The following is a 27,807-nucleotide window of genomic DNA, read 5'->3' on the forward strand; positions in this document are numbered from 1 at the left end:
TTTGCAGTAGGGAATTACAGCAAGTAACACTACGATGGGTTGTTTCTCATGCAAAAATTCACTGGTTGTAGTGCGATCTCTGATTGACAACTCGCGTTATCACTTGGCCAGTGTAAAAATACTTAATGAATACATCGAACTCGGGTAAAGTTTAAATGGAATTTACTTGTGAGTCATTCATTGTAAAGTTGTTATTCAAATCATGTTTGCCTACAAATTTGCTGTTATGGTCAATACCATTATGATACGGGTACTAAGGTAACAACAACATTTATTGTGTCGAAAAATAATTGTAATCATTCACTACATATAAAACATGTAGTTTTATCTAAAGCAATTGTTCAATTCATTTCTTGAGGTAGAAAGTCGAATGATAATTCCGTCCCTTCAACAGATTGTTCATACCATTTGTCAATGGCCTCATTCTGCGCCACAGTAAACTGTTGTTTCCATCCACCGACTTTACCTGTATGTATATATAAAGCACGAAGTCAAATAACACGGCACAACTTTGTTTATGCTCAGCATGGATCATGAATGAAAAACATGGTATAACTAATCGTAACACAATATGCCACATGTCAGTGGAAAATGTTTCGTAGGCAAATAACTGTCTTGTTCAATATCAAAAAATATATCAACTATAAGGTATGATATTACCTTTTCTCACGTAAGGTGATAATGCGGGATCAACTTTAAGAATATCACATATGTGGTCTCGCACTTTGCGTTTTTTCATCGAATCAAACGTGCACTCTTGGGCAATTCTGCGAAGCGTTTCGTCAGACAGTGTTTTTTTCTAGGAATGTGCATACACACTTAACAGTTCCTTCCAAGTCCTATTATGACAAAGAATAGAAAGTTCCTTCAAAAACATTCATTATCTAACTATGTATATTAAGATTCTCTGCAAAATATATTGATAATTATGTATTTTTTTAAATAAATTTAGCAACAGACTAATTACTTTATTGATTGTGTGTATTATGTAGTACTGACGGGTAGGATAATTAGTTCATTACCTTTAGCATGTCTTCATATTTTAAAAACAGAACATGATCATCATCTTTTTTCTTCCACCAGTAATTTATATGACTCGACCAATCACCCATTGTGACTAATGAGGAAGCAAAAAATATTTTTTTAAATGTTTGGAGCTATTTAAAAATGTTTTAAATGAAGCCATACGTGACTTTCAGGTGTTAAATTAGGCATTATCGCAGCTTCTGTTCTTCAGTTGCCAAGAAAACTCAGATATATATAGATTCTATAGTTTTGCGAGTCAGTAAAACTATTACGTATTACGAAGGTTCAGATATAAAGAAATCAAACACTCAGCTTGAAATATTATTACACTACAACAAGTTATACTATTCGAAAGTCAAGATCTGCTTTAATTCACAAAAAACGTCAGTGTGGTGAACATTCATAGTTAAATAGTAGTTTTGCCACTCACATACGTAATCAATTGTGTTGTTAAAACAAATATAGTATACATGAATAGATGAAGTAAGAGGCAGTTATTCCACTTGATTGCTCATATAGTGACTTACTTTGACCACTCATGAACTCGTCTAGAAAGTCTTGAAATGTATTGTAAGATGGACTCATTGGTATGATATTTGAATGATAGTGTAAAGACACAGCAATATCTTTCGGGTTTCTGGCGACATAGACAATCTGAAAAATATACGATAATTATGTGTGTCATAATGCACAATCATTGTAACTATAACTGTTTGTTTCACAGGGTAGAATATGTTCTGATCTAAGAACAATGTGTTGCGCATTACTGAATTGTTCTCAAAGGCTGGGACAAAGATATTTAATGATCTTGCCCAATAATGGACAAAAAATATATTACTAAAAAACTAACTCGCAGCGCCTTAAAATTTCAGAATCGTAGCATTTTCCACCCCGACATCAATGGTTTTGCTGCTTAGAATTTTTCATTTTTGGAATAATTTTTCCAAAAATGTGGCCAACTATCGAAGGGTTTTGTCACTATACAGTCTTAATGATTTTAATGGTGATTTACTAGACAGTATAACATTTTTAAAAATGAAAAAAAAAAAAGATTTATTCAAATATGTATTTAGACATAATAGCATTGCCGTTGTGTCTAAAAACTATTTTTTTCAGAAATATGAGGTTATCAACATTGATGTCATACTGAATAGAGTAAATGATGAAAACACATCTTATCTTGTCCAATGTTGATTTTTATGCAAACTACTGGTTCTGTTTCATCAGAAGTTAGTCAACAGAACATTTCTTGAAGTGAATGACTGGCGATCTCGAAGCAAAATTGTCGAGTAACGTAAACCACCTAAAATGGTTACCTTTATTAACAGAATTTGCATTTCCCTTTCAATTAATTTATATCATCTCATAGCATGTGGTGTGGCCCAAAACAACTCCCATACGATCAGTGTTCTTACCTATACTTTGGTTGCTATACATGAATTTAAAATTCAAAATAATTCTCCGATAAGCAAATAATTTTCCAATTTTCTATATCTTTTGAAACCACTCAGCAGGTCTGTAGCTGTTTTGCTACTGTAATGTTTTAGAAATAATATGACAGAACCCCACACCCTTCCATACGCAACAAAATCCACAGGGAGGGTGTGGGGTTCTGTTATTATTACATATGTTCCCTATTTGATTATTTCATATGAAAAAAAGAACGTGCAATAAACCGGGAAGGAATTTAGGCCGGGGAACCCCATTGCCTATTAATATGTTTCAAAATAGTGTTACGCCCTAGAAGCGCGTGTCAGTGTATAACGCGCCCGGAGAAATTAAAATAATCAGACGTCTAATTTGAGTCACTGTCCGAATACATAACTCGTGGACGTTTAGTTGGGACCACGACAGAACCAAAACTTGAACTGGACGACTATGATACACAGTTTATGTTGAAGTTAAAAGTTCCTCCACAGACACGATGACTTTCGTCGACAGTGGTCGTCGTTGAGCTAAATGCTACAACTTCGTGTGTGATGTTGCTTGCTGGACGTGGATTGACTAAGTATTGGTTACCGGTTAAAATGTTGCTCATTTGGCGTTGGTTATTATTTATTTGGAACTGATTAACGCCACAATGTCGCTAGCAGAATCCTCCTGGTATCCGCCCGGGGAGCTACTTCCACATTAAGTGGGTAAGGGTGTGAAGCCCACCTCTCGAAAACCATACTCACTTCTAAACCATTTTTTTCTATTTATATACCCACTTCTATACACAAGTGTTTTCAGTGAAAAAAACAAACACCCAGCTCACAATTTTGCAACCAGTGAGCGGATCCGGGCTTTTAATACAAGTCTCTGTGAAAAAACATGCTACACATTTCTAAACCAAACCATTGATAAATGTCTACCCACTTCTAAACAAAATAACGTGAAATGACACCCCAGTCGGGCGGCACATACCAGTATTGCACTTCTATTGAAGTAGCCCCCCCCCCTGTCTGGTATCTCGATGTTGATGGTTGCGGCTGCATAGTAATCGCTGGTTTTACTGCAGGTGGATCTTCCGAAGGGCCCTTCAAGCTTTATAAAACTCAGTTTCCAGGTGGTCAACATACATTAAGTTCTCCCAATCGTAGTATTCCATGTGATGTACACCTAAAACGCCAAAAAAGTTGCCTGGCGATTTGAACCGGACAAAAATAGCAGATGAAAATGTATTTACACAATAAAAATAGATCGTTAGACAATGAAATACCATGTTCATTTGCATATCGACCGTGAAAATACCGAAAACATTATTGCATGGGTGATAGGCAAATTAGTTTCAGTCAAAATAAGTGACTGGCTAAAGGTACCATTACTGTTGTTCAAATTTCATTTCACTCGGCAAGTATATTCATTTATCCCAAACGAAAAATATAGTACTTCTTAATTTTGTTTATTTCTGCTATGTTTCAGAAAAACGGTACTTTGTTTGCTCTCAGACCTCATTTGCCTATGAGGTGTGGAAATAGCGAATCAAAATAAACTGCAGTGCATGTGTAATAATCTACTTTTCAATATTCAACAACACTGCAATAATCAGACAAGTGACTTCAAAGTTTGGAGGGTGTAGCTATGGCAAGTGCCACAATAGCTTGTTGATTATTAATGACGAAACTCATCACTTGTGATGAAACCATTGATTGGCCATTCACTATGTAAGTAACGTTGCTGATGTAAGAGTTCGGTGAGTATCCATTGTTTGTGGCGTGCGCCTGCTAAATATAAACCACACTGGATCGTGCCGCTGCTTTTCTAATATTTAGTAGAAAATGCACAGCCTCAAAATTGAGAACCGAAGTGATTAACAATCCAGCACAGGATTCTGCAAAACTATTCCACCTTCAGGTTTGCTATCCATATGCTCAGATCAAGAAGAAAGGTACATGTTGCAGTCACTTCACTGGAGCTCAGATGTCTGAGCCACTGGGGGTATTACATAAAACTGGTGTATTTGTTATAGTATGCGGGAAATACTGGGACGAAAGCCCCTTCTATAGTGACAAATATCAAATAGTCCAGCAACATCTAGCCAAACACTGAGGACTAGAACACGATTAACGCGTTCATGGGCACGAATGGCCCTAGGAAAGATACCTCTTCCGGGCTTTTTAATTAGTACAAGAGTCACTTAAGCACACTCCATGCAAACCCCATGCAGCATCATTTGCCGTGAAATATTAGCATTAGTTGTTTTGGCCTCAGGCAGAGAAATGCAGCAAGCCGCAACGATTATCGTTTGCTGATAATGAACTGTTTTTAAAGCTCAACATTTAACCGTTACCATCCCAACACTAAACATCCACCAAACAGCATATGATAAACACGAAACAGATACAAAACACACTAAAACCACCGAAATAAAATTCCTCCCAAATAATATCTCCGTACATTCTAAGCAATTTGGATGTCGAAAAGTAATTTAAAGTTGGAGGATCGTCACCTGCGCACGTGCGGGAATTGAACTCTAAGCGACGATAACAACACACGCTAAAACGCAAAGGCTCATGGATAAACCCTTGTTTGTGAACAATGACACGCTATGGCCATCTGACGTATGCACAGGGGACGACTCGCTATTTTCAATCATTCATAAGATGTGAGATAATAAGTTGAAAAATTGAAATCCGGTACTTAATATGCAAAACATTCAATTACCATATATTTTTGTATATACAATTGTAATTACTTCATCTGCTGCTCAATTGTTACATGAACAGTAAGATGATCACACACGAATGGTCGTCTTATCATAGACGGCGACTAATATTAGGAAACATGGCGTTTTATTTGGTTTATTATATAGGTTGTAGTTTACTCGTCATTTAGTGAACTTGTGAAATGTATTTGACATTTGATTGTAATTTCCTACTCTAACAGGTATGTATTGTTATGCTTTATTAAAAAGCAAGAACACTTACTAGGCTCACAGTCTAGGGTTTCCATAATTAACAGTCAATCACGCCGTGTGTATGTGACTTTGGTAGTGTTTGTTTGTGCGACGAAACCATGCCATCCAGTATCAATCGATTATAATCCACTACCGACATATTACTTTACAAATTAAGAATAAATATACTATTTTGCATTAAGCTTGTGTTGGTGTTTTTCAGTTAGTAGTTGGGTCTTGTAACTAATACTGGAAATATTGTAATTTAAAAAACTGACAGACTTCAACAGTGTATTTTACCAGTTGCATTTGCAAATAAAATCAAAACAGAAATAGGACTATGATAGTAGTATATGTGTACATGTGTGTATTACTTTGTGCATTAAGACACAGGTATAAAAGGTAGAAGTCATTAGAGTTACAACGAGCTGCTCGATTAGCTCGGATATATACAGCAAAACATTTGGCTCATGGAGCTAATTAGTCATATTAAAACATTATTTGACATGTGGTTTGTTAGATTTCGGTAAAGCACACGCTCATACACACAGACGTACACGCGGGAATATAAGTAAACAAGGATATTTTATGAGATATACTGATTTGCTAATGAGTTGGTAGGCTCGCAACATTGACAGTGAAAATTATTTAAGCGTATTTAAATACAACAGAAAAGTGACACAATAAATAGTGACAATGAACAAAATTATATCAGAGGGTTTTCGTATACACATAAACACTAATCACTCATCCCTTTCAATACCAGTCATATGAGTATACACGCGTGGCTGGTGCTCTCGTTTTACCTTTGGTTGTACAACAAAAAGTTGCGGGGGCAGAAACGAATCAGGTAGGTGGGTAGATATTATCCGGGGTGAAGGCATTTCAGCTAAAATTTCGCAATTAGGTCGTGCCCCCCGGTAGTGGAGGTCGGGATATATACATTTGTCCAACGGCTCTTCTGTATCAATAGATCCACTGTAAGACAATATCCTCCAAATAATTTCAGCCATCCATCCTGTCCCTGGTGAGGTTAATACAGAATACAATTATATATCTAATCATTAAATTTTTTTTAAAAATTGATATAATTTTATGATGATTTTGTTTTTCTATAGCCATATCGTGAACATGCAACTCTGTTCGTGTACCCGCTAGCAGGTAGTATTCCGTATTTTTTTTGAATGCATTATTCGAGTATAAGGTTTCATTAAACGCTCATACGTGATGCGTAGGTCAAAGGTTATGTCAGCGCATTAACGAGTTCGCATTTGAAAACACAATATAACGTCTTCAAATGCCCTAATGGACACCATTACCTGCCAAATATCTGTCTAGCGATACACTATCGAAAAGCAAACCTGATTTAGCGTAGGTACATAACCACACATCCTCCTTTCTCACTTCAAAACTATCCATGGCCTTTAGACTCGATACTGGGACAAACCAAGGGAATCTGACTCCTTTGTACGTATGTGTATCTGTACGCCGTGTCCTATCCTCATTGAAAGTATTCATGGTAATATAACGAAGGTCTGAAGAAATATAATATACCACCTGTATATTATCAAATGCAAAAACCGGACACTGTTTTGAATATGATATGTATATCTAGCTGAATTGGGAATAAAACTGTGGTTCATGAACACCAACAATAAAGCAATTATATAAAATATAGAAATTACAGGCATGTTACGAACATATAAAATTAAAAATCACGACTAAAGCAATGCGTCTGGCCATTATATGTACTATTATATGAAAATATGCGTGATGTTACAACACAACTGTGCATGTTGTACAATATTATCAGAAAAAAAAAACATCTAACAAATTGTGGTTTCAGACCTGTTATGAAACTCGTATTCTATAACACTTACGATAATTAGCTCCTTTACGAAACAGTATTCTAAATAGCCACGAGAACGTAGGTAACAGGTGAGTCTGTTTCCTGTGAAACCTTCTTATGTATTGGACTAGTTGGCTTCGATACAAAACAACTGATTTGTGACGTTGTTGAATAATCCCTGTATTTTTATTTTAAGTACCAGTAGATATCAGTAATGTTAGTATTCAAATTCGTAAACTACACAAAAAACGATGTAGCGGTCGATACCCGAAACTTCTTGTATATGGCATCTATGACATTCAGCTCTTTGATTGATTATAATATTTTGTTCTTATATACATCACAAAGTGATGAGATGAGTTATATCACATGTTAATAGATCAACCATGCATCTCAACGATGACATAGAGTGAATTTAAAAATAACTATATCTGCATTTACTGAAGCGTCCCTTTGTAGGCAATAGGATTTAAAAAATGAGTGCTGTTATACCATTATTCCTTACTGCAAATGGTTTATTTAATTGTAACACAGAATATCATATCTCAAAGTAGTGGCTAACTAAACTAATTGACAAAAATGCACCCATTTGTTTATAAAATTTAACTAATAGTAAGGCTCACTATGTCTTCTATACCATAATGATCATTAACATAACGTGTATGCACAATGTATTATCTGATGTTATATTATGATAGAGAAAGACAGAGAACGAGAGAGACGATGGGGAAGAGTGAGAATGAGAATGAGAAAGAATGAGAGTGAGTGTTGATGAGTGATCATAATCATGTGTGTTTACTCGTCGCGGTTACAAAAAAGGAACAATAATGTTAAGGTGTGGTGTTGCTTTTACCATTCCCTTCTTAGATGTTTTATGATTAACGGGTATGTGAAAGTGATAAATGAACAGAAAAAAACGACATACCTCCGTTTGCAGACCCAAATACAGAGTGATACACGTACTCGCCTACGTTTTAGAATACTAGCTAATGAACAATTCAGTAATAAGCCCTGTTTCGCAGGCTACGAGATCACGCGTGACCACGGTTCACGCACATTAGCAAGCAGTTGAGTCACGTGATACAGGTCAAGTTTTCAGTTCAATACGGTAGCAACCACATTGTCAAACGTGTTGTAAACCTCATCACGAAATAATATCTGAATATCCTTGAAACTACATTGGTGTGGCTGCCGTTGCCCGAGCAACCTAATCTTGCTGCGTTCCCGCGCTTTGATCAGCCTCGTTCATTTGTCGGCGTGATATGTACACGTTAAGACGTCTTCTTCCGAATTATACTACAGGTCATACTAAAAGGTACTTTCTAACATGGTTATTGGCCCTCTACCAATCAGATCGCCGGACTCACGATTTACATTCTCTGTATAAATTGGGACGTTATTTTTCTATATGATTATTCCATGTACAGTATGTAATCTATTTGTATAAGCTTTATGTACAGATTTATGTGCAGTTTTACCTATATGTTGTGTGTACATCTACAGAGTCTCGCCACTGGCGCACTATGCTGTAATATCATTGCCTATCTATTTGCATAGCAGCACTGGTACTGTCACATTATAAATACGCAAGTTCATGTTATAAATTTCTGAACATATACTCATTGCGATCGGTGGATCACTGCCTGTTCTCGGGCAGACAATTTTGGTCGACACAGAATCACGACATGTACGTTTGTTCCCTGCACTTTGTAGGAGGAGAGGGTTCTACGGAGTCGCATCCAGACCTAATACCAGCGACTGCGAGAGGTGTCGAACGCCGTATATTTGAGTCGCGGTAGATAAGATCGGAACCGACGAAGAAGACATCGCCGAGCGGCAATCAAAAGAAGCGCCGGAAAACATTGAAACCTGTTAAATACGGTGAGCTCATTAAGCTTCCATTTACCTTTCTCTTGCAAGTTGTACTGATCGGAACTTTACCGTGTTTGGTTTCATGCCATCAAATTTATTTTAATTTTGTGATCGTTTATTTTATTGTGATCCATGAAAAAATGTGGTTTTAACATGGGATTAACTTTTTTAAATATTTAAAACTCACAAGTGTACATCTTAATTGTCTTATCATTAGTATCCCGATGAAAAACAGATTCCTGACATCACTTTTTTTAAAGCATGTATTTTTAAAGCATGCTTGTTGTGTACAATAAGCAATATCGACAGTTTCCTGTTATTTGTATGGATGATTGTGCGTATCATGCTGTGTCGACAGTTTCCTGTCATCCATATGAATGTATTAAATGTTTTAACCAAACAAGTGAGAGTATCACCTGAAAAAGTATGATAGAGATACTGGTATCCAGAATATTTTTTTTATTACGCGAACTGTTGGCTTTGCAAGGAGCAACACTAAATATTCCTCCTTTTGCTCATGGGAAGCAACTTAGTAGCTCAGCTGTGACTAAAACGAGGAGAAGGCAATTGTACGATTAAAAAATATTAAAATTATCCAGGGTGTTTTCCCTTTAAAGTCCAAGAAAACAGTAAAACTGTGTGCTCAAATATGCAATTTGGATAGAGTTTTAGTCAAATAGTTTCCAATAATAAATTCAATCAATACTATGACAGAACCCCACCCATCCCCATGGCTTTCGTTGCATATGGAAGTTATTTTCACGAGTGATGTGGTGTATCCTGCGGTCGTATTTTCACGAGCAAAGAAGAATATCTCGAGTGAAAATTACTTCCCTACGCAACGAAAGCCAAGGGGAGCTCCAAATCATGCACAGCTTTAGCAATTGCAAGAAAAATATTTTTAATATTAGCTGGACGATGAAACACCGAATTTACGCAGGAAGTGTTTACGCTGTGGTACTGCCATTCTGTCGAAGTCAGCCATGGTCGAAAACGTGAAAAGTTGCAAGAGTTCACTCAGAAATTTAACGCACGACACTAGGTACACTCACGATTTAGCGCTATTTTGAAGCAAAGCTTGACTTGTATCACGTGACTAGAAACCGGTTAATAGGCAAATTTAACAGTCTCGCGAGATCTCGAACGAAGCGGAAAATACCATATTTATGACGCAGTAGAACAATAGTACTCTGATTAGCATTTTCACATGTATTATATACAGATAACCCTACCTAATGTATTATAAAAAAAGCATGGTGAATATATGAACGTTCTCAGCACAGTTCGCTATATAAATGTACACATTCCAGTGTTGTGCTATCTCTTAAAAAGAAGTGCACTCAACGAACGGTAATTCCTCGCACATTCTGTATTACTAGCTTAGTATATCAAAACTGAAGGTTAAAGTTGCTTGCCTAGTTGCACCAATCAACAGTTCAATTAATCACATGGCTTCAATTTCGCGCGAAGACAATACTTAATTATAGTTGTTCAAGATGACGAACATCGTTAATATATTGGTAGCAGCTTCTGATAAAAATGACAGAAAGTCTCATTTGTGTCAGTTTTTGACCCATACTGATAAATGTAAAATTACTCCACATTCAACTCCATTTGGACAAATTAGGTCAAATTCATTAGAGGTTCCCGGCGTTTGGAATTGAAGATTCATCCATCAAATTATCATGTGGTAATTGTACATAATTTTTCTAGTACAACTACTAACTATAACATGTCGGGTGTCTCAATTTACACGTACTGACTTATCAGTCAGCAATTGGGATTTGATTCCTGACAATGTATATACACAGTCATCCATCATATGAATAATGACGTCTCAAACGTACGCTTCAAATAGTAAACACCGTATTGCAAAGAAGGTAAACACTGTTTACAAATAGTAGATGTTAAATACTCCAAGCTGATAAGGAAGTGCGTATTTTTTTATGTTCTTGTCACCAGTTATTTATGTAGAAAAATTCTCTCAAACATTCTTTTATTATAACCTTGTAATATACATGTTTTGATAGCAGCGCAACAGTCATATTTTATAATTATTATAAGCATTTTGATTTCAATTTTAAATGATATTTGAAAATCGTCATCAACACTATCATGGAAAAGCGCAGTTTGGTGATTAAGAGTAAGAGTAAGCTGTCAAATACACAATTATTTTTTGGCAATTATTTTGACTGGTTCATCTGGAATAAACTATGTATAACTCTGTTTCAACTATCCACTAAAGCTTTTGCTGGTGAGATTGATTTAAACACCTAATGAGTAGATAATATTTGTAGGTTCTCTTTGATAGTCTGCAGTGAGTAGTTGTCATTGGGTAAAATACGACGTTGTAGCACTCTATTAATTTAGTATAGAGCCACCTAGTGATGCAGTGTATTTTCAGTTTGTTTTTAGGTAGATTATGCAGGGCGCCATATTGTTTCATGGAGAGAACTGCATGGATTTGTTTCTTGATCATGTGCCGTGCTAATAATAGATGATTTATTGCTAAAATCCACCGACGAAATGTTTAGTTTCTAGAAAAGCTGTTAACTCTTGGGTTCGGCTATTAGTTCGGTAAAAAAGCGAAATTCTGTTTTTTGTGAAATGTATGTGTGCCGCACATGTGAGAAACTATAAATAGCGGTGATATGACATGTTTACCATAAATAGTTTGAGCATTGTCAAGACGAATAATCATTACCGTACGTTATCACGCTATTTTAGAAATTATATCACTGGAATATTACATTTTTGCGATGTTTACTGTACTTGCCAGTTGTTATTTTAGTGATTTAGATACAGCATTTGTTTATTGACAGTTTGTATTGGAATACATTACTGTGTGTCCGTTAGATAGGGCCTACACTTTTCGTCCTTGCATTCGTCCATTCTCCAGTAAATATTTGTACTCGTTGGCCCTTGTATTTTTAGACCATTTCGATCAGGGGGCATGCTATTGAGAGTATGGTATTTGTGCATTACCTGAGTTATTTGGAACATTTTTGAATTTTAGCTTATTTCTTTATATTTATTCCATTTAATCAATAAGTTCATCAGTCGACAGTTTATGACTACATGAGTGAGTTAACTTGATGAGTTATATGGGACGAGCCGAGGAGTAAACAAGTTGGAGGAGTTAACTAGTCGAGTCATACTGTATGAGTTTACCAGATGTGTGAATACACAGCCGTTTCCGGGTACGCATATATGTTTGTGAACTTTACTATCAATGAAAGGCATAAACTCTATCGTTTACAACTAGAAGAGTGTTACTTATAATTGAACAGAAATTAGCACCTACAGATAATAAATATATTATTTACATAAACCCTTTACTTTTCTACTATATAAATACCTTACTTCATGTGTACAAAGTGAAACTGTACCTATGAAATTGTAATTCAACTTGGTAATTTTGATAGTGATATATGCTGGTAACTGAATGTGGGATATATTCATAGGTTGGTTAAATCATATATCGTTACATGCAGATATTCCATTAAACTACTTGTTTTGTTCCCCACTAACCAATAATAGTTTCTTGGAAATAGAATTGTCTATTCGTGTAACTAATTGGCTCATCTTTTTCTCGCCCGGTAAATGTATTAAGGTAGGATCTTGTAATAATTGAAATTATTTCACTTATTTTCATTTTGCAATATAGCGCACTCCTATTTGTATAGAAATATTTATATAAGTATAAGTATAGGATCACAAGCCTTTTTGTTTTAGTGAATGGCGGTCATTGTGTTTGATATGAAAGGACGTCAGACAAACTGTATGTTACACCTAAATCACATTCATGTTTGTTACGTTCTATTTATATTGTGTATTTCTAGATAGAAACTGCGTAGATGGATAGATATACATATGCATAATTTTAAACATTTTGACTAGTATTTGTAAGAAAGTCGAATGATAATCCAGTGCCTTGGACCGCTTTTTTATACCATTTATCAAATTCGTCGTTTTGGGAAACAGTAAAATGTTGTTTCCAGCAACCAACTTTTCCTGCAATAGAAATGTAATAGGTGCAATATTATAGTAATACTAATCAATGTCCATAAATGTATTTTATTACATTTGTATCTGTGCAATATTGTTTCTTAGTGGCCAAATTCGTATTGTTATATTAAACTAAGGAATGTGTTTGGGTGTGATATAAAATGTTCTATATTTCCGAAGTAAGGAATTAATTCAAATGTGTACGTAACACTGAACTGTAAGACAAATACCTTACCTTTTCTGACGAATGGTGATAGATGTGGGTCTATTTTATAAAATTCACAAATATGATCTCGCACTTTTCGCTTTTTCATCGCCTCAAATGTGCAGTTTTCGGCTATTCCTCGAATGTTTTCCAATGTCAGTGTCTTTCCCATAAAAGTACATATCATTTTAACTGTTCCTTCTAAGTCCTATACGACAAAGATTATAAAGTTCATTCATAAAAGTGTGACATTAGTGTGTCGTGTACGACTTTTGTTACTACTTAGATAATCAAAGTAACGTGTTTGTACGGATATATCTGGGCAAAATTAAATATGTCGACCAATATGAGTACATTTAAAGGTAAATTTAAAGGTCGGGTTCAGTACAAAAAAGTCGACCGGTGAATTAGTGTGAACTAAGTTTATAGACAATTTTTGTAATTTGTTAGGTTTACTTTCTCGATCGTGGACTTTGCTAACATTCCCACAGCTCTTACAAGCTTGTCTTTGATTCCCTTGCTAGCAATTAAGACAGGAGTATCACTGTAGAATATCGTACTGAAATTTGTTTCCATTACCTTTACAATGTCTTCATATTTTAAATAAAGAACATTGTCATCGTCTTTTTTCTTCCACCAGTAGGTAACATGGGTTGCCCAATCTCCTAGTATGACTAACAACAAATAACAAACACGCATATATTAATATATCCTGGGTACGTGATATACTATATGGTAAATAATAATTAAATACTTGAAAATGAAACTGAAAATTAACTTTGAGCACTGCTTGTGGTTTACCCCAAATTATGTTAAATACCCACGTGCAAATGAAAACTATTTGTTTATTTATCATTCGCTTGTTCCAAATGAACCTTTGTGACTATTTATATATTGTCCTAATACATCGGTGTATATTGTGTTGTAAAATATGTAAATTGTAATGCCTAAAAACTGATGTTTCACGCTAGCATGGATGGTATTAACGGTTATTTTATCAAATGTCGTTTTGCTGAAGCAAATATAAGTTCGTTTTGATTGACAGAATAACCCAATCTAAATGTACGCAATGGTATTCCGCTGATATATTGAAAAATATCGAAATAATTGTATTGGTGCATGCGAACGTCTGTTTCAAAATATTGAAGAATGACTTAATGTGATGATAATTCGTATTTATTATTTATTATTATTAATTAATTAATTTAAAGAAGAAGTAAACGAAAATCAATGGAACTCAGGACTGATTTAATACAAGAACAGTAGGTATTAATGTTCTATAAAAAGGACCATCTTTTGAAGAGAATTTTTCCCGGTGGCCTTTGTGCTTCACAGCGTGTATCGATTATTTACAGTTTAGTATGCGTGGTCTAGCTGATATTGGAAATTTCCATAAAAACGTCATTATTTATTTCACTCCCCGCAATGTCATTGACTAATGGTACACGAAAATCACAACATCTTAATGTATCTTGAAAATAACATTAAGTGATTCTACACGTGGCAGTTATTTCGCGAGTGACATTGAATTGAAGCAACAGAATAAATTAGGCATTATTTCATACGCGTGACGTTTAGGTTAGTTGATGGATTAAATATTCATTTATTTACTCATTAATCATTCGTATACCGACATCGTTATTTCCTCCTATTTTGTTGTAGTATTTATTTGATTGATTTTATTGATTTTTTGAATGTGTATCCTGTGCTTTTTGTATATCAATTTAGAAGCGCATTGTAAAATCAGCTAATTAGTTACAAATATCACCTCGTTTGTGTTATAGCGATTTCATTATTTTGTTACCAGCAATCGTACCTATATTAAATGCCTGTAAAAAGCCCGGTCTAATAATCTTTGATAATATTTAACAGGTCAACTACAGCTCGAGAATAAATCAGTCTTTTATAAACTTGTGTGATAAGAAGCTCTAAATAATTCCTGACAGACGCCATGCAAGTCTTTTTTGCGCATACGTAAACTACCAAGCAACGGACTAGGGTAGGACCAAATCATATAAGCTCAAAAGAACAATGAACAGACAACAACATATTTGTGACAGTTTAAAAAAAAAATATGGAGTGTGGGTTGGTGTATGCACCATGTATAAGACCGTTGAGAAACGTGAATTACAGTTGAAAACTGTAACTGTTTCCTTGCAGAGTAAGTGGACTGAAAAGGAGATGATATGTATATGTTTTGCTGATAAAATGTTCAAACCATCAAAAGACTGTCAAACATATGAAAATGTTTCGCTCTAGGCAAAGATAATTTTCATGTTTGTCCCTTTCGGAGACTGATACGAATTAACTGAAATATCTTACCAATTTTATTTATAAGACAATATGCGCAAACGATAAGTGCACAAACGCTGTCAATTCAAGAATTAAGATTTGCAAAATTTCCTTACAGTAGTAATGATATAATTCGGAAGCTATAATTAATTACACAACCTTCAAATTATAATAAAACATGTGCTAACCTTGGTTACGTCCTTTTTTGCCTTTTCGTGTAAACGATGCTCATTGTACATATTGATATGTTCTGCAGTTATCTTACCTTTCCCACTCATAAAGTCATCGATGAAATGTTTGAATGTTGTATAAGTTTGATTACTCGGTATAACAGATAAATGGTGATGGAAAGACACAGCAAGATCCTTTGGGTTTCTGGCGACGTAGACAATCTGCAAAACATAGTCGTCATTCATGCTATACTAAAATTTGTTCTCGAATAAAAATAAAATGCGGACGTCTTTTACAATAACTCAGAGGTACAGAGGAAGTTATAGTCATGATCATTCTATGCTGATTCATTGGCTACAAAATGGAACACATGGATTAAAACAGACAGCAAAATCTGGTGAACGGTTAAAACAGTTTTCTCCACTAATGATGTTTCAACTCCAAACACCATACTATAAATGTTTTGCAAAGTATTAATTTATAAGGCAAATTTGTGATCATTAGAGTAACTAAAAGAATTTTCTTCCAAACTGTATTATTTCGTAGCACCTATTATAATAGCCTAGCATGTAGGCGCGAGTAGGTGAGTAGTTGGGTTTGGAGCACCGCGGAGGGCGCAACTCCGGCGACTTGTCAGGCTACTCTTAAAACAAACAAGAAATGTTTCAACCTAATGCACCCGACTATATACAGGACACCTTTGTCCACGATATGCATCTATAATAGTCATAATTCTTATTATCGAGTGTATTTAGCATATTTATTAGACAAAAATTGCTCAGACTTGTCAGCAGACATGGTGTACATGTAGCGACAAGTTTTAATATTTTCCATAATAAACAGTCTCATGTATTCATATGTTTTGCGAGTATGCATGCTATGTACCTGTCTCAAGTTTAATAACATATGAAATTAAACATGCACGGTGTTGTTATAGGTCAGTAAGCTTGATGACGCAGCCTGTAGTTTAATCATTAGATTCATTCTCTTAATAGCTATTATTCTATTGGCGGAGCCTCACTGTTGAATTCCATTTAATATTGTATTACCACACACCTATAAAATTTGCGTATAATTTAAACAAGCTTCTCTAAGACTCTAATAATATATAATTTCATTGATACAATAAATAAAATATGAAACCAAATATTGAATAAATTATTTTGCTACTTTATTGAAACCATTTTCAAATACTTTTCGTAAACGGCGGTGTTCACGATGAACAAAATTATATGTTGTGTGTTCAAGTAACTTGAACTCGTGTCACGCGCACGTTCATTCAACAATTGAATTACACTATCGAGAGTATGTGAAAAGATGGCATATTTTTTAAAGAAGAACCGGGGTTTAAAGCGCGGTAGTCGTCGCGCTGCGCATGTTCGACATTTGTGTTGATAAACATTGATTTTCCCACAAACCAAAGCGCTCTTCAAATGGAAATCACAAGTATGAGGTTTGACCTGGGCTCGACTTGCACTGATTACCGCCGGTGACTCCTTCGATACCTTCCAATAACATGAAAATTTCCTAATTAAAGCTTGGAAACGTGTCAGTTCGTACTTGTTGATCTGCGCAAAAGTCAAAGTCGCCATCTTTGTTTATATGAGACCCATATATCTCACACATGCGCACCGCGACGACTACTGCGCTTTAACCTAAATAAACATGAATATATGATTATATTGTTACTCCGTTACGAAACGTGTGGGAAGTGTAATTTGTTACAGCTAGCGTCGGAAGTTGTGTACTGCATTGTTATTTGCAATAGTCCCCATTCATTTCATTGTGTGCGCGATAACTGATTAAACCCAAGTTCATGCATTTACTGGACCGAAGAATTCCATACTGCATAACTTATTTGCCAACATTCACCAGAGATATTGATCTGAATAAAATCATAGAAATGTTGAACCGAATTTAACAGCAAAGTGCAGTTCATTTCGTGTTCAAAATGTGTGGTCATATCATTTTCACATTACATGTTCGTTACTTTATAACAACAATAATATTTTACGTCACATATTTCTCCAGTATAGTTTTAAATAAAAACACAGTTCCCGTTTAGAAAAGCGACAGATGAATGAAACAGAATGGATGTAGAGATGCAGTTTCGAAGATTGAGGGAGAATGTGATTGCAATAGAGTAAATTTATTTACCGAGAGCATGTTTCTCTGAAATTGGGGATTTTTTATTTGTTCTACTATTTTTGATAGCAATTTGATGTGCCCGGGGAGACTGCATTAGAGACAACAATACCACTTGAGAAAAGAGTGGGAACTTTCATTTATGTCAATGAAGAATCGGTTTAAAAATGATATTGTTCGTTTCAGTTCATTACTCATCTATTTTGAAGTGTAAATGTTCACAATTATTAGGTGTTATATCTATTGTTTCACGAAAGGTTTAAATTTCAGTAAACACACTTCAACTAACCTTTGGTCGTACAACGAACAGTTGTGGCGGTAGAAACGAGGGAGGTAGGTGGGTCCCGATGATACGCGGTGAGGACATGTCGGCTAGAACTTCGTAATTTGGTTTGGACAACCGTACTTGCATTTCGGGATATAAACATTTATCCAGAGGTTCTTCCGTATCAATAACACCGCTGCATGACAATATACCCCAGACAATCTCACTCACCAACGCTGTACCTGAATATAATGATGAATTACATTAGAAAAATACTATAATTATTAATGTTACATTAAAGTTAAAATATATAATCAGATTATAAACTTTAAGCATTTAATGCTATTTGATTGTGTTTTCCAATGCAGACGTTTTTTTCACATCATTAAAATTTTATTTCTACCACTTCTTTTCTCGCGTTTTTCGAATTTCGTATATTGATGGTAGTCGCCATGAAAGGATTTTTACCATAGTTTCAGCATGCTGAATCCGATAATTCCGGTTCTCGTGTGATTTGAATAAACAAAATGGCCGCCGAATTGTATTCTAATAAGATTAGATCTATATAATCCTCATAAATATGGGAAAGTAGTGACGGCCATTACGGAGAACTAGTTTTTCCCGTATATCTCTGTAATTAGGCAAGCAAACAAAAAGTGTTTTCATAATCAAGGAATTCCATAAACAAGTCATATGCATTGTATATTAATGCAACAGGTAGAAATGTGTCTGAATGTGATCCGCATCAAGGAAAAGCATATAAAGTTTGCATAATGTGTTGACTGAAATTATTCATACCCCTCATTACATCTTACATTGAGGCATTATTTGATACAATATTAGCCCACACTCGATATCAAGCTGTTAATCAGGATCTTACAATGTTGTTTGTCCACATCTCCACAAACAACCGGAGCTTTGTAAATTTGTTTGTCAACGTAGTAAGAATGGTCCAAACCACAATCCACAGGTACAGACAGATTTTTGACTACAGTCGTATTATTTCTCATTCACTTAAAGGTAGCGGTAACCATCGCCGTGAAACAAACACTCCAACAGAATGTAGACACAGTATGTAGGTTTATGGGACAGTATAGCCACATTAAAATTAAAGTGCAACTTGGTCGTTGGCGTTTGTTTATTTGTAAACCTGTTGATAAAGATCATTTACTTGTCTAGTCAACAGGTGTGTTTGTTTGTCATTCTCAATGGCTTTGTCATGGTTGATCTACAGCATTTTTTGTGTGCATTGTCTCATTTAGGAAGGGAGCAGAACCTAAGTTTTGTATGATTGCTGTTGTTTGTTGATACAAATACATATTCGCACTATATATGTATATACACAGGTATACGAGCAATATAGATTCCACAAAATTTACTTAACGTCTCAATTTTCACTTTTATAAGTATATTTTTATTTGATCTGGTATTTTAGTTACATCTCACTTCTCCTTGTTTTAGTTACTATATTAAATGAATTAGAAAAGTTAACTTTTTTTGGGAACAAGCAAATAACAAAATATTTATGTCGCAATCGGCAGGTTAGATGGTACGAATATTGCGATGTCGATGTCGTACGATAATGCTTACTGGTTTCTGTATTATTACCATAATTGACGATACGTCAAGCCTTGTTACCCATGTTAATAACATAAACGCAGAGATAGTCAAATAAAACTCATATTAACGTTTGATTCTTACATATATTTTTAACGGCTCGTTACCGAAACTTTCGTCATATAACCATTACTGATAATATACCAGCAGTACCATCTTATTCCGACTAGTGAAGTACAAAACCGGTGCGTGCAAAAACAAAACAGTCCACTATAAACACCAATACCCTGCTAGTGCTTGTTTATAAGTTAATATATTACACTGTCAACTCAATATTCATTGTGATTGATTTTGCAGAATATAGTGTTCTTGTATATAGTATCATCAAATTCCCTGACCATAAAACACTTCGTCTGTGATGTTTGCTTATCTAGTTACATAAAAGAAAAAAAATGTGTCAATGCAAATCGTGTCAATGTCGTGAAAAAATATTGGTTACCATTCTCAAATTCTCACTCATGCCTGATACATACGAATTTATGTACACGATTACCACTTTAGTGAAACATACATTTTGTTTTTATTATTATACATCTATGTGTTGATTGATGATTTGTTGATGTTTCTATTTTGAAAAAAATGCAAAAAGAAAGTGCAGTAGTTTTAGGTCTGAATGCTTTAGATTGAATATCAATTTTAGTTTTAAATTAATGATTTGTCTGACTTATTATTTTTATTATTTATAAATTCTTATTAATTTATATTTAGTAAGGTAAATAATATGATCAGACATGTCATTAAATTGTAAATATAATAATCTTAATTTGCTGCATATTGTTTGTGCGTGTTGAGTGAAAACACTGAATCATGAGTAGTGATGGTATTTATTCGAATATATAATAATAAATCTGTATTGCCCCATTTACGCCGGGTCAATAGCAAAATCGTAACATTCTTTTATTCTTTCACTACCTGCCATGAATATTTTTTTGGATTTTTTTCTATCAATTTTAACATTTATTTTTTATTGTGTTTTAACATCACAAATATATGAATGAATTTATTGAACTCGAAAGGTAGACAAAGTGATAATAAAACAATTAATACAATATTCTGAAAATTAGATACTATTTTTGTTTTAACGCATAAAATACAACTATATTTATTGCCTCCTTTAAAAAAAACACAATATTGAGGAAATAGAAAAAAAGTTATGTTCTAGTTGTTTCATTTATGCCATGAAAATCAATTATATTGTCTTATAAAAAATGTAACCTAATTTATTATTATTTTTTTAAATTACCAAATGATGTTTAAAATTCTGGCTTCACAAAAAATAATATTGAGCAACTAAAAAAAAAGAAAGAAAATCATTTGTATTGTCTTTTTCACATCACCAAATGTTGATAAGCTACTGGCTTTCCTATCTATATGCACCATGGGCTACGGCATATATACATTCATCACATTGTATATTTAAGTATAGTATTTTGTTTAGTATACACATATCAGGCAAATACATGGTCATAAACGTAAAGTTAATATAATACACACAGCATAACTAGTATTGACGGAAAGTTATGTACAATGTAGCAATGATGATGTCGAATTGTGAAACAAATAATTATGTTCTTGCTGAATAACTATAAAAACACATACTCTTATTATATGCACTAAAGTGCGATCCTCACCAGATTTATGAAAGGTACAAATCCACACATCATCTTTTCTCACTTCAAACTTGTCCATGGCATTCAGACTCGAGAGTGGGACATACCACGGAAAGTTGACTCCTTTATAACTGTATGTATCCGTCCGCCACGTCCCATCTTCGTTGAACAGATTCATGCCAGTGGAACAATAAGCTGTTATTACAAAGTCTGTCTAAGATATTAGATTGAAACAAACAACTATTTGATTTTGATCGAACGACTGTACCAAAACGTTTCCTAAATATGATGTGCAAGTGAACTAGTTCACATGTTTCATTCAAATGTGTTACATAATTATTTTATACCTAAAACCTCACAATCAACTGTATATATTTATTGAGAAGAGCTTAGTTTAGAAAACATAATTTCACCGGCAAAGTTTGTGAGTAAATCTTTTAAATTGAATTATTTGCTGAATTTGTAAACAACAAAATGGAACAGAACATTTACTACAAGACTATAGTAGAAAATACTTTTGACCATGATAGTACATGGGAACTTGGTGAACGACTGAAATATAGACTAACAACGCCAGAAAGGTTCTGGATATAGTGTACCACATGACGTCAAAATCATTTGTTCATATAAAAATATCATAAGCATTAAATGTCGTGGGAGAAATTTGAAAGTAAAAATAAATTATATAATCAAAAAAAGTTGTTAACTATTTATAAATTAGAAATCATTTTAGAATAAAGCACAAAAGAGCAAAATATTTTGCTTTGCTTCACTATGTGTTGAACTATATTTTATCAAGAATATTTCTACTGCTTTCCCTAATTTTCAACACCTATAAGTACAAAGCTGATTCGGTCATTTCATCAGATGTACTTAAACTATTAAACTATACTCTAGCATACTAATTGCGGAAATGCAGAAGTTTCAAAGAAATAAATTTAACATGCTAAGAAAAAAGACGACATACCCTTATATCCACTGCAGTTTAGTCAGAATGACAACGGATGGTAAATGTACTGTTTTGAGCGTAAACTTGTAGCTGTATAGACCTACATGCTTCGACCCGTTTAGTTCATATTGTTTAATACCGATTTAACAAATGTTAATAAATAATCTTCCAAATCTAAATAATATCATGTATGCTGATGCTATACAACAAATGAAACACATAATTTATGAGCTACTAAAATACAAGCATCAACATCGATTTACTGTTATCTGTCGATGTGTCGAGGTGGACATTAATAGCAATATGACAGTCCTAATTAGTACATGAGTGTGCGTATTTTCTTGGGGAGAATGAGTTAGACCCTGGATAAAATTCTGTATATTTTTCACCCGGGGGGGGGGGGGGGTAAAACAAACAATTGATACATACATGCATATTAAAGTGCATCATTCAATACTATTTAAAAAAACAAAAACAGACTTAGTTCCGTGTTTGTCGACTTTGATGCTTCTTATAATTTAACAAATCGTATGATTCATATAAATTCACCATGTTCGTTTTTTATGAGTGAGAGTGAGAATAAGAGAGAAAGAGTTATAATCAGAGTGAGAGAGAGTGAGTGATTGATCATAATCATCAGTGTATTCAGTCGTCATGATGACATTATAAAAGGAAGAATAATTTTAAGGTGCTGTGTTCTTTTACCATTTCTTTTTTATTATTAACGTGTGTGTTAAAGTGATAAATTAACAGAAAAACGACCTTCCCCGTTCACAGATCCACTACAAAGTAAATCATGACGCAGTGGAACAATGGTGCTCTGATAAGCATGTTCACAGATATTCCAACCTAATTCCTATCACTTGCCTTCACTTTTACGTGAATGCGATACTTGGTTGAGAAAAGAAATATTTGAAGTAATTTTGCGGTAGAAGGTCTCATTAGTGATAGGTTTTGATCCACACTGACAAACGTAAAACTACACCAGGCTGAACTTCATTTGCTCAAATTCATGAGAGGTTCCTGACGATTTTCACTAGTTGGTAGTTTATCAACAAGGTTTTCTTGAAGAGACCCATATCGAATCACAATTATGTTTAGATCAATGTGGTGCTCATCAATCAAATATCAAAATGTATATCATTGATGCTAGTAATATCTTTTGGCCGTATCAGCAAATCAGACCTTACCTGACATGGCTTAAAATATGACTGTGAATGATTAACACGATGACAATACAAAAATATAGTTTAGTAATGCGTCCTGGACAATCAACAAAATATCGTGATACTTTGATGGTAATTGTAGCGTCACAGTTCAGGAGTTAAGTATTTGTCCATTTGAATGTATCATCGGCGTTGACAATTACCAACGTTATTTGAAAAAAATCGTAAAGAGAAAATATTGAATATAAAAGTTGTTCACCAATTATGAATTTTTAAAATCGTCTTAAAATAAAGCAAAATATGGCTATTTTGATCTACAATTGTATAAAAATGTTCTTCTTTTCATTATGTATTATGTGTGTGTAATTTAAACAAAACAAAAACAGAACAACATACGTTTTTGTTGTTTTACCTACTCGATATATTATAAAAAAATCAAATCTATCCACTAGAGCTTTCGATGGTCAAATTATTTTGTTGCTGTCGAGATTGATATACCCAACAAGTAGAAATTTGTGGGTTCTACTCTATTGTCTGAGTAATTATTTACGAAAACTTATTACTTCACTACTGCAAAGTGTAAAAAAATGAAAATTTCAATTCAACTTAGTAATTTCGATGGTGGTATGTGCTGGTCACTGAATGTGGGATATATTCGTGGTGTTGCTTAATTTATATAGTTACATGCAGATACTCCATTAAACTTCTTGTCTTGTTCACCATTAACCATTACTATTTTCTAGAAAAAGAATGCAAAAGTATGTTTGTGTAAGTAATTGGCTCATCTATTCCTCGTCTGGCAAATATAATAACGTAGAACTCTAGTAATAAGGAACATTATTTCACTTATTTTTCTTTTGCCCTCAAGTCGGAAAATTGAAAATTGGGTCGGTCGGTCGGATTTTTTTAAACTCGCGAAAACTAAGGGTATCGTAAATAGCCGAGGTATATGGAAATCAATCAAAAGTACGCTAGATATTCAACACAAAATCAAAGTGTTTCTTTCAGTCTTTTGTATTTTTTTTATTTTCATCAGCACATTGTTTTTGTCTTTTGCTTAAACAAAATTGTCCTCTTCAACATATATGTCCTCCGCTCTTGTCACGTTTTGTAAATTCAATAAAATTTTCTGAATTTTATGTATTAAAATTATATATACTACAACAAACGTATTGTTTTTGATTCAAAATAATGTTTTTACTTAATTAAGAAAATACTTGGTGCGGCGATATTTTTAATATTGTGCACCAACTATCCGTCGAATCGCAAATGTCAAAATGGCCTGAAATGCAAAAGACGTGTTTGCTCTTCAGACTTTATAGTATTCAAAAAATACAGATCAACCCGAGGTTCAAAGCCGCCACTTACCCCCCCCCCCCGGACCCTAGGGACCAAACAACGGTCCGGAACACTTTTTTTACTGCTTAAAATGGTGAGTTTTTAATATTTTGGCCTATTAAAAAAATTACCGCGACCCAATATGTTATATTTTTCGGTCAGTCGCTGAGGGCAACAAAACATTTTTTTGGCCTAAAATGCACTCCGTATCTATATAGAAATATTTAAAAGTATAGTATCACAAGTCTTTTTGAGAAGATAACGGTTTAGTGTTACAACAATTTCACTGTTGGTTCCGATATTGAAGATATTATGCTATATATTAAATTGTAAGTTGAGATATCGGCAATGGTGGTGTAACACACCGTTCACAAAGCCTCACAGATCATTGATTCAGTGGGACAAATGTGTACGGGAAAGATAATTTTTGGGGCTCGGCACAGGAAAGATACATGTGGTTCATCGATCACCAAGACCGGAAGCAGGGGCAACAAAACCAGGCGGCACACACAGGCACTTTAACTCCACAATCTTTAATGCAATCTACTTCAGTAAAATAAACAAAGGTACAATAATTAGCATATGCATATAAGTATGTGAGATAGGATATCCTGAAAATATATCAAAGAAAGAGAGAAAACCTAACCTTAGCTAATTAGCGTTTGAGTTTAAATGTACTAATCGGTCCCTCAATGAATAATAAGATCAGCTATTTTTTCTCTAACAAAGCCAATGTTATCAATCCATCAATCAAATCAAAAAACACAAGGGTACACAAGTAACAAACACATGAATACGTCAACAGTTCAGCATCGATGTTCACATCAGGTCACAGTTTACTCACAGTCAGCTTCTGTGTGCAGTTCCTGAGACTTGACAAAATCCGCCGTTGGGGGCGCTGCATGACGAAATTGGGCGTGGCCTGGGTGTGTCCGTTGATTACCCAGGTACAGCGTAGATGGCGCTGTTCAACAACAACCGGCGTGGCCTTGGTGTGTCTGCAAATTATTCAGGCACAGCGTTGAGAACACTGTTCAACAACAATGTTATCAAAAGTTCATTCGTAGAAATTCTGAACAATAGTCATAATCAATCGTCATAATTCAAAAATAGTTCTCTGTACAGTGGGACACAACTTGACTACCAATCCCAACTCACAGTACAAGTGTTATTCAGCAGACAGTTTGAAAGTAGAAAGTTGAGAGGTAGAATTACTGTACCCTATATTAGCTTAGTTACAGCTGCCATCAGGTTCTTTTGATGGATGAGAACTGATGTCACCACTGAGTCACCAAAAGTTCAGGGTGCATAGGAAATCTTGAAATACAGCTGGAAACGTTGATTCCGGTCCGATCTCCCGAAAACACAGTTCTCTGAGTTCCTCTTCTCATAAGCTCTCTGATTATGAGAACCACATCCCGGCTAACTCCTGGTTTAAGCAGGAATGCAACTGCTCCCCACAGAGCTGTCCCAAAACACTGTCGACACTCTGGGAACTATCTGCTGACTAATTCAAACTTGCAAGTTAAGCTAGTATCTTTACTGGGGGTAACTCCACCCTTGGACGCACCCCATAGGTCAAGGAGTCCATCATCTGATAATGACGGTGTACTTTTCGACAGGTATTAATGATTTTAAAATTCCCCGATCCCTATATGGAGTGAAACACAGCTCAGCCCATTGTTTCTGAAAAAGTGGGAAAATTGCCTGGAATGTGCTTATAACTTTGAAAATCTGGATAATTGTGCGTGATTATCAATAACAATAAAACTAAAAAATAAAGAAACCTGCGTCAATACACTATTATTATATGTCTAATTAGTTAACTTCTTAATTTCGCGACTAATTAATATTAATCACCTCAATTGCTTATTAAGCTATTCTAATTAATTTCTGCCCTAATTAGTACTAAGTAGCCATTAACTTGCTTGTAATAAGTGATTTCATCTTCAAGTTGGTCTCCATGGTTACCCCCATAGCTACCAAGAAAGTTATAGTACCCTGTATAGGAAACCTATTTCAAACACAGTAATTCTTGAAGCAATTAAGCAACGCTCAAAAACTCCTAATAAAAATCACAAGTTATCTATGATATACTACGGCTAATCTTCAAACATTAAATCTTTGCTAATTATATTCATTACCACATAATTGGCTTTGACCTAATTCTTACTTTCCCTGTAGTTTTAACTGAAGTTCACACACACTAACCATAACACTAATTAACTGTCACTCTCACAACTGATAGTGGGTTCTCAAGTATCAATAAACACCAGCTGGTATACATACACTAACATGTACTAGCTATCGTACCCTGGGTCTATTGAATTACAATACATACTCAGTTAGAACCTACTCTTAATCGTATGAAATCATTAAGGTTTATTTATTTCAATCGGTTACAGTTGCATACATCTGAATATCAATAATTATTTCAAAAGTATGTGTTTTCAAAAATAGATAAATTATTGACTAGTGTTTGGTAGAAAATCGAATGATAATCCAGTGCCCTGAACCGCTTTTTCATACCAATTATTAAATTCATCGTTTTGGGAAACAGTAAAATATTGTTTCCAGCCACCACCTTTTACTGCAATAAAAAATGTAACAGATGTAATATTATAGTAATACTAATCAATGTCCATAAAAGTACAATATGCAATATCGTTTCTTAGTGTGTTGCATGTTCTGTATTTCGAAGTAAGGATTTAATTCAAACGTGTACGAAAAAACACTGAAATGTAAGACAAATACCTTACCTTTTCTGACGAATAGTGTTAGATGTGGGTCTATTTTATGAAATTCACAAACATAATCCCGCACCTTTTGCTCTTTCATTGCCTCAAACGTGCAATTTTCGGCTATTCCTCGAAGGTTTTCCAATGTCAGTGTTTTCTCCATAAAAGTACATACCAT

General features: G+C 34.5%; 2 protein-coding genes across 2 annotated transcripts; both read right to left on the reverse strand.

The window, feature by feature from the left end:
- Positions 1 to 341: 341 nt before the first annotated feature.
- On the reverse strand, positions 342 to 27,807 carry LOC102810246 (sulfotransferase 1C3-like). Its single transcript, XM_085505984.1, has 6 exons — positions 27,651 to 27,807; positions 18,236 to 18,453; positions 15,896 to 16,022; positions 13,795 to 14,012; positions 13,369 to 13,546; positions 342 to 466 (listed from the first exon to the last, which is right to left on the reverse strand). Exons 1-6 carry the CDS (start codon positions 27,805 to 27,807, stop codon positions 342 to 344), a joined length of 1,023 nt encoding a protein of 340 aa, XP_085362110.1.
- On the reverse strand, positions 638 to 8,213 carry LOC144350000 (sulfotransferase 1 family member D1-like). The gene is made up of 6 exons (XM_085506267.1): positions 8,179 to 8,213; positions 6,766 to 6,939; positions 6,211 to 6,428; positions 1,554 to 1,680; positions 1,023 to 1,117; positions 638 to 799 (listed from the first exon to the last, which is right to left on the reverse strand). Exons 2-6 carry the CDS (start codon positions 6,920 to 6,922, stop codon positions 638 to 640), a joined length of 759 nt encoding a protein of 252 aa, XP_085362393.1. The 5' UTR covers positions 6,923 to 6,939; positions 8,179 to 8,213.

Source organism: Saccoglossus kowalevskii, chromosome 12 (assembly GCF_978046115.1).
Source record: "Saccoglossus kowalevskii chromosome 12, keSacKowa6.1, whole genome shotgun sequence".
Lineage (NCBI taxonomy): Eukaryota > Metazoa > Hemichordata > Enteropneusta > Harrimaniidae > Saccoglossus > Saccoglossus kowalevskii.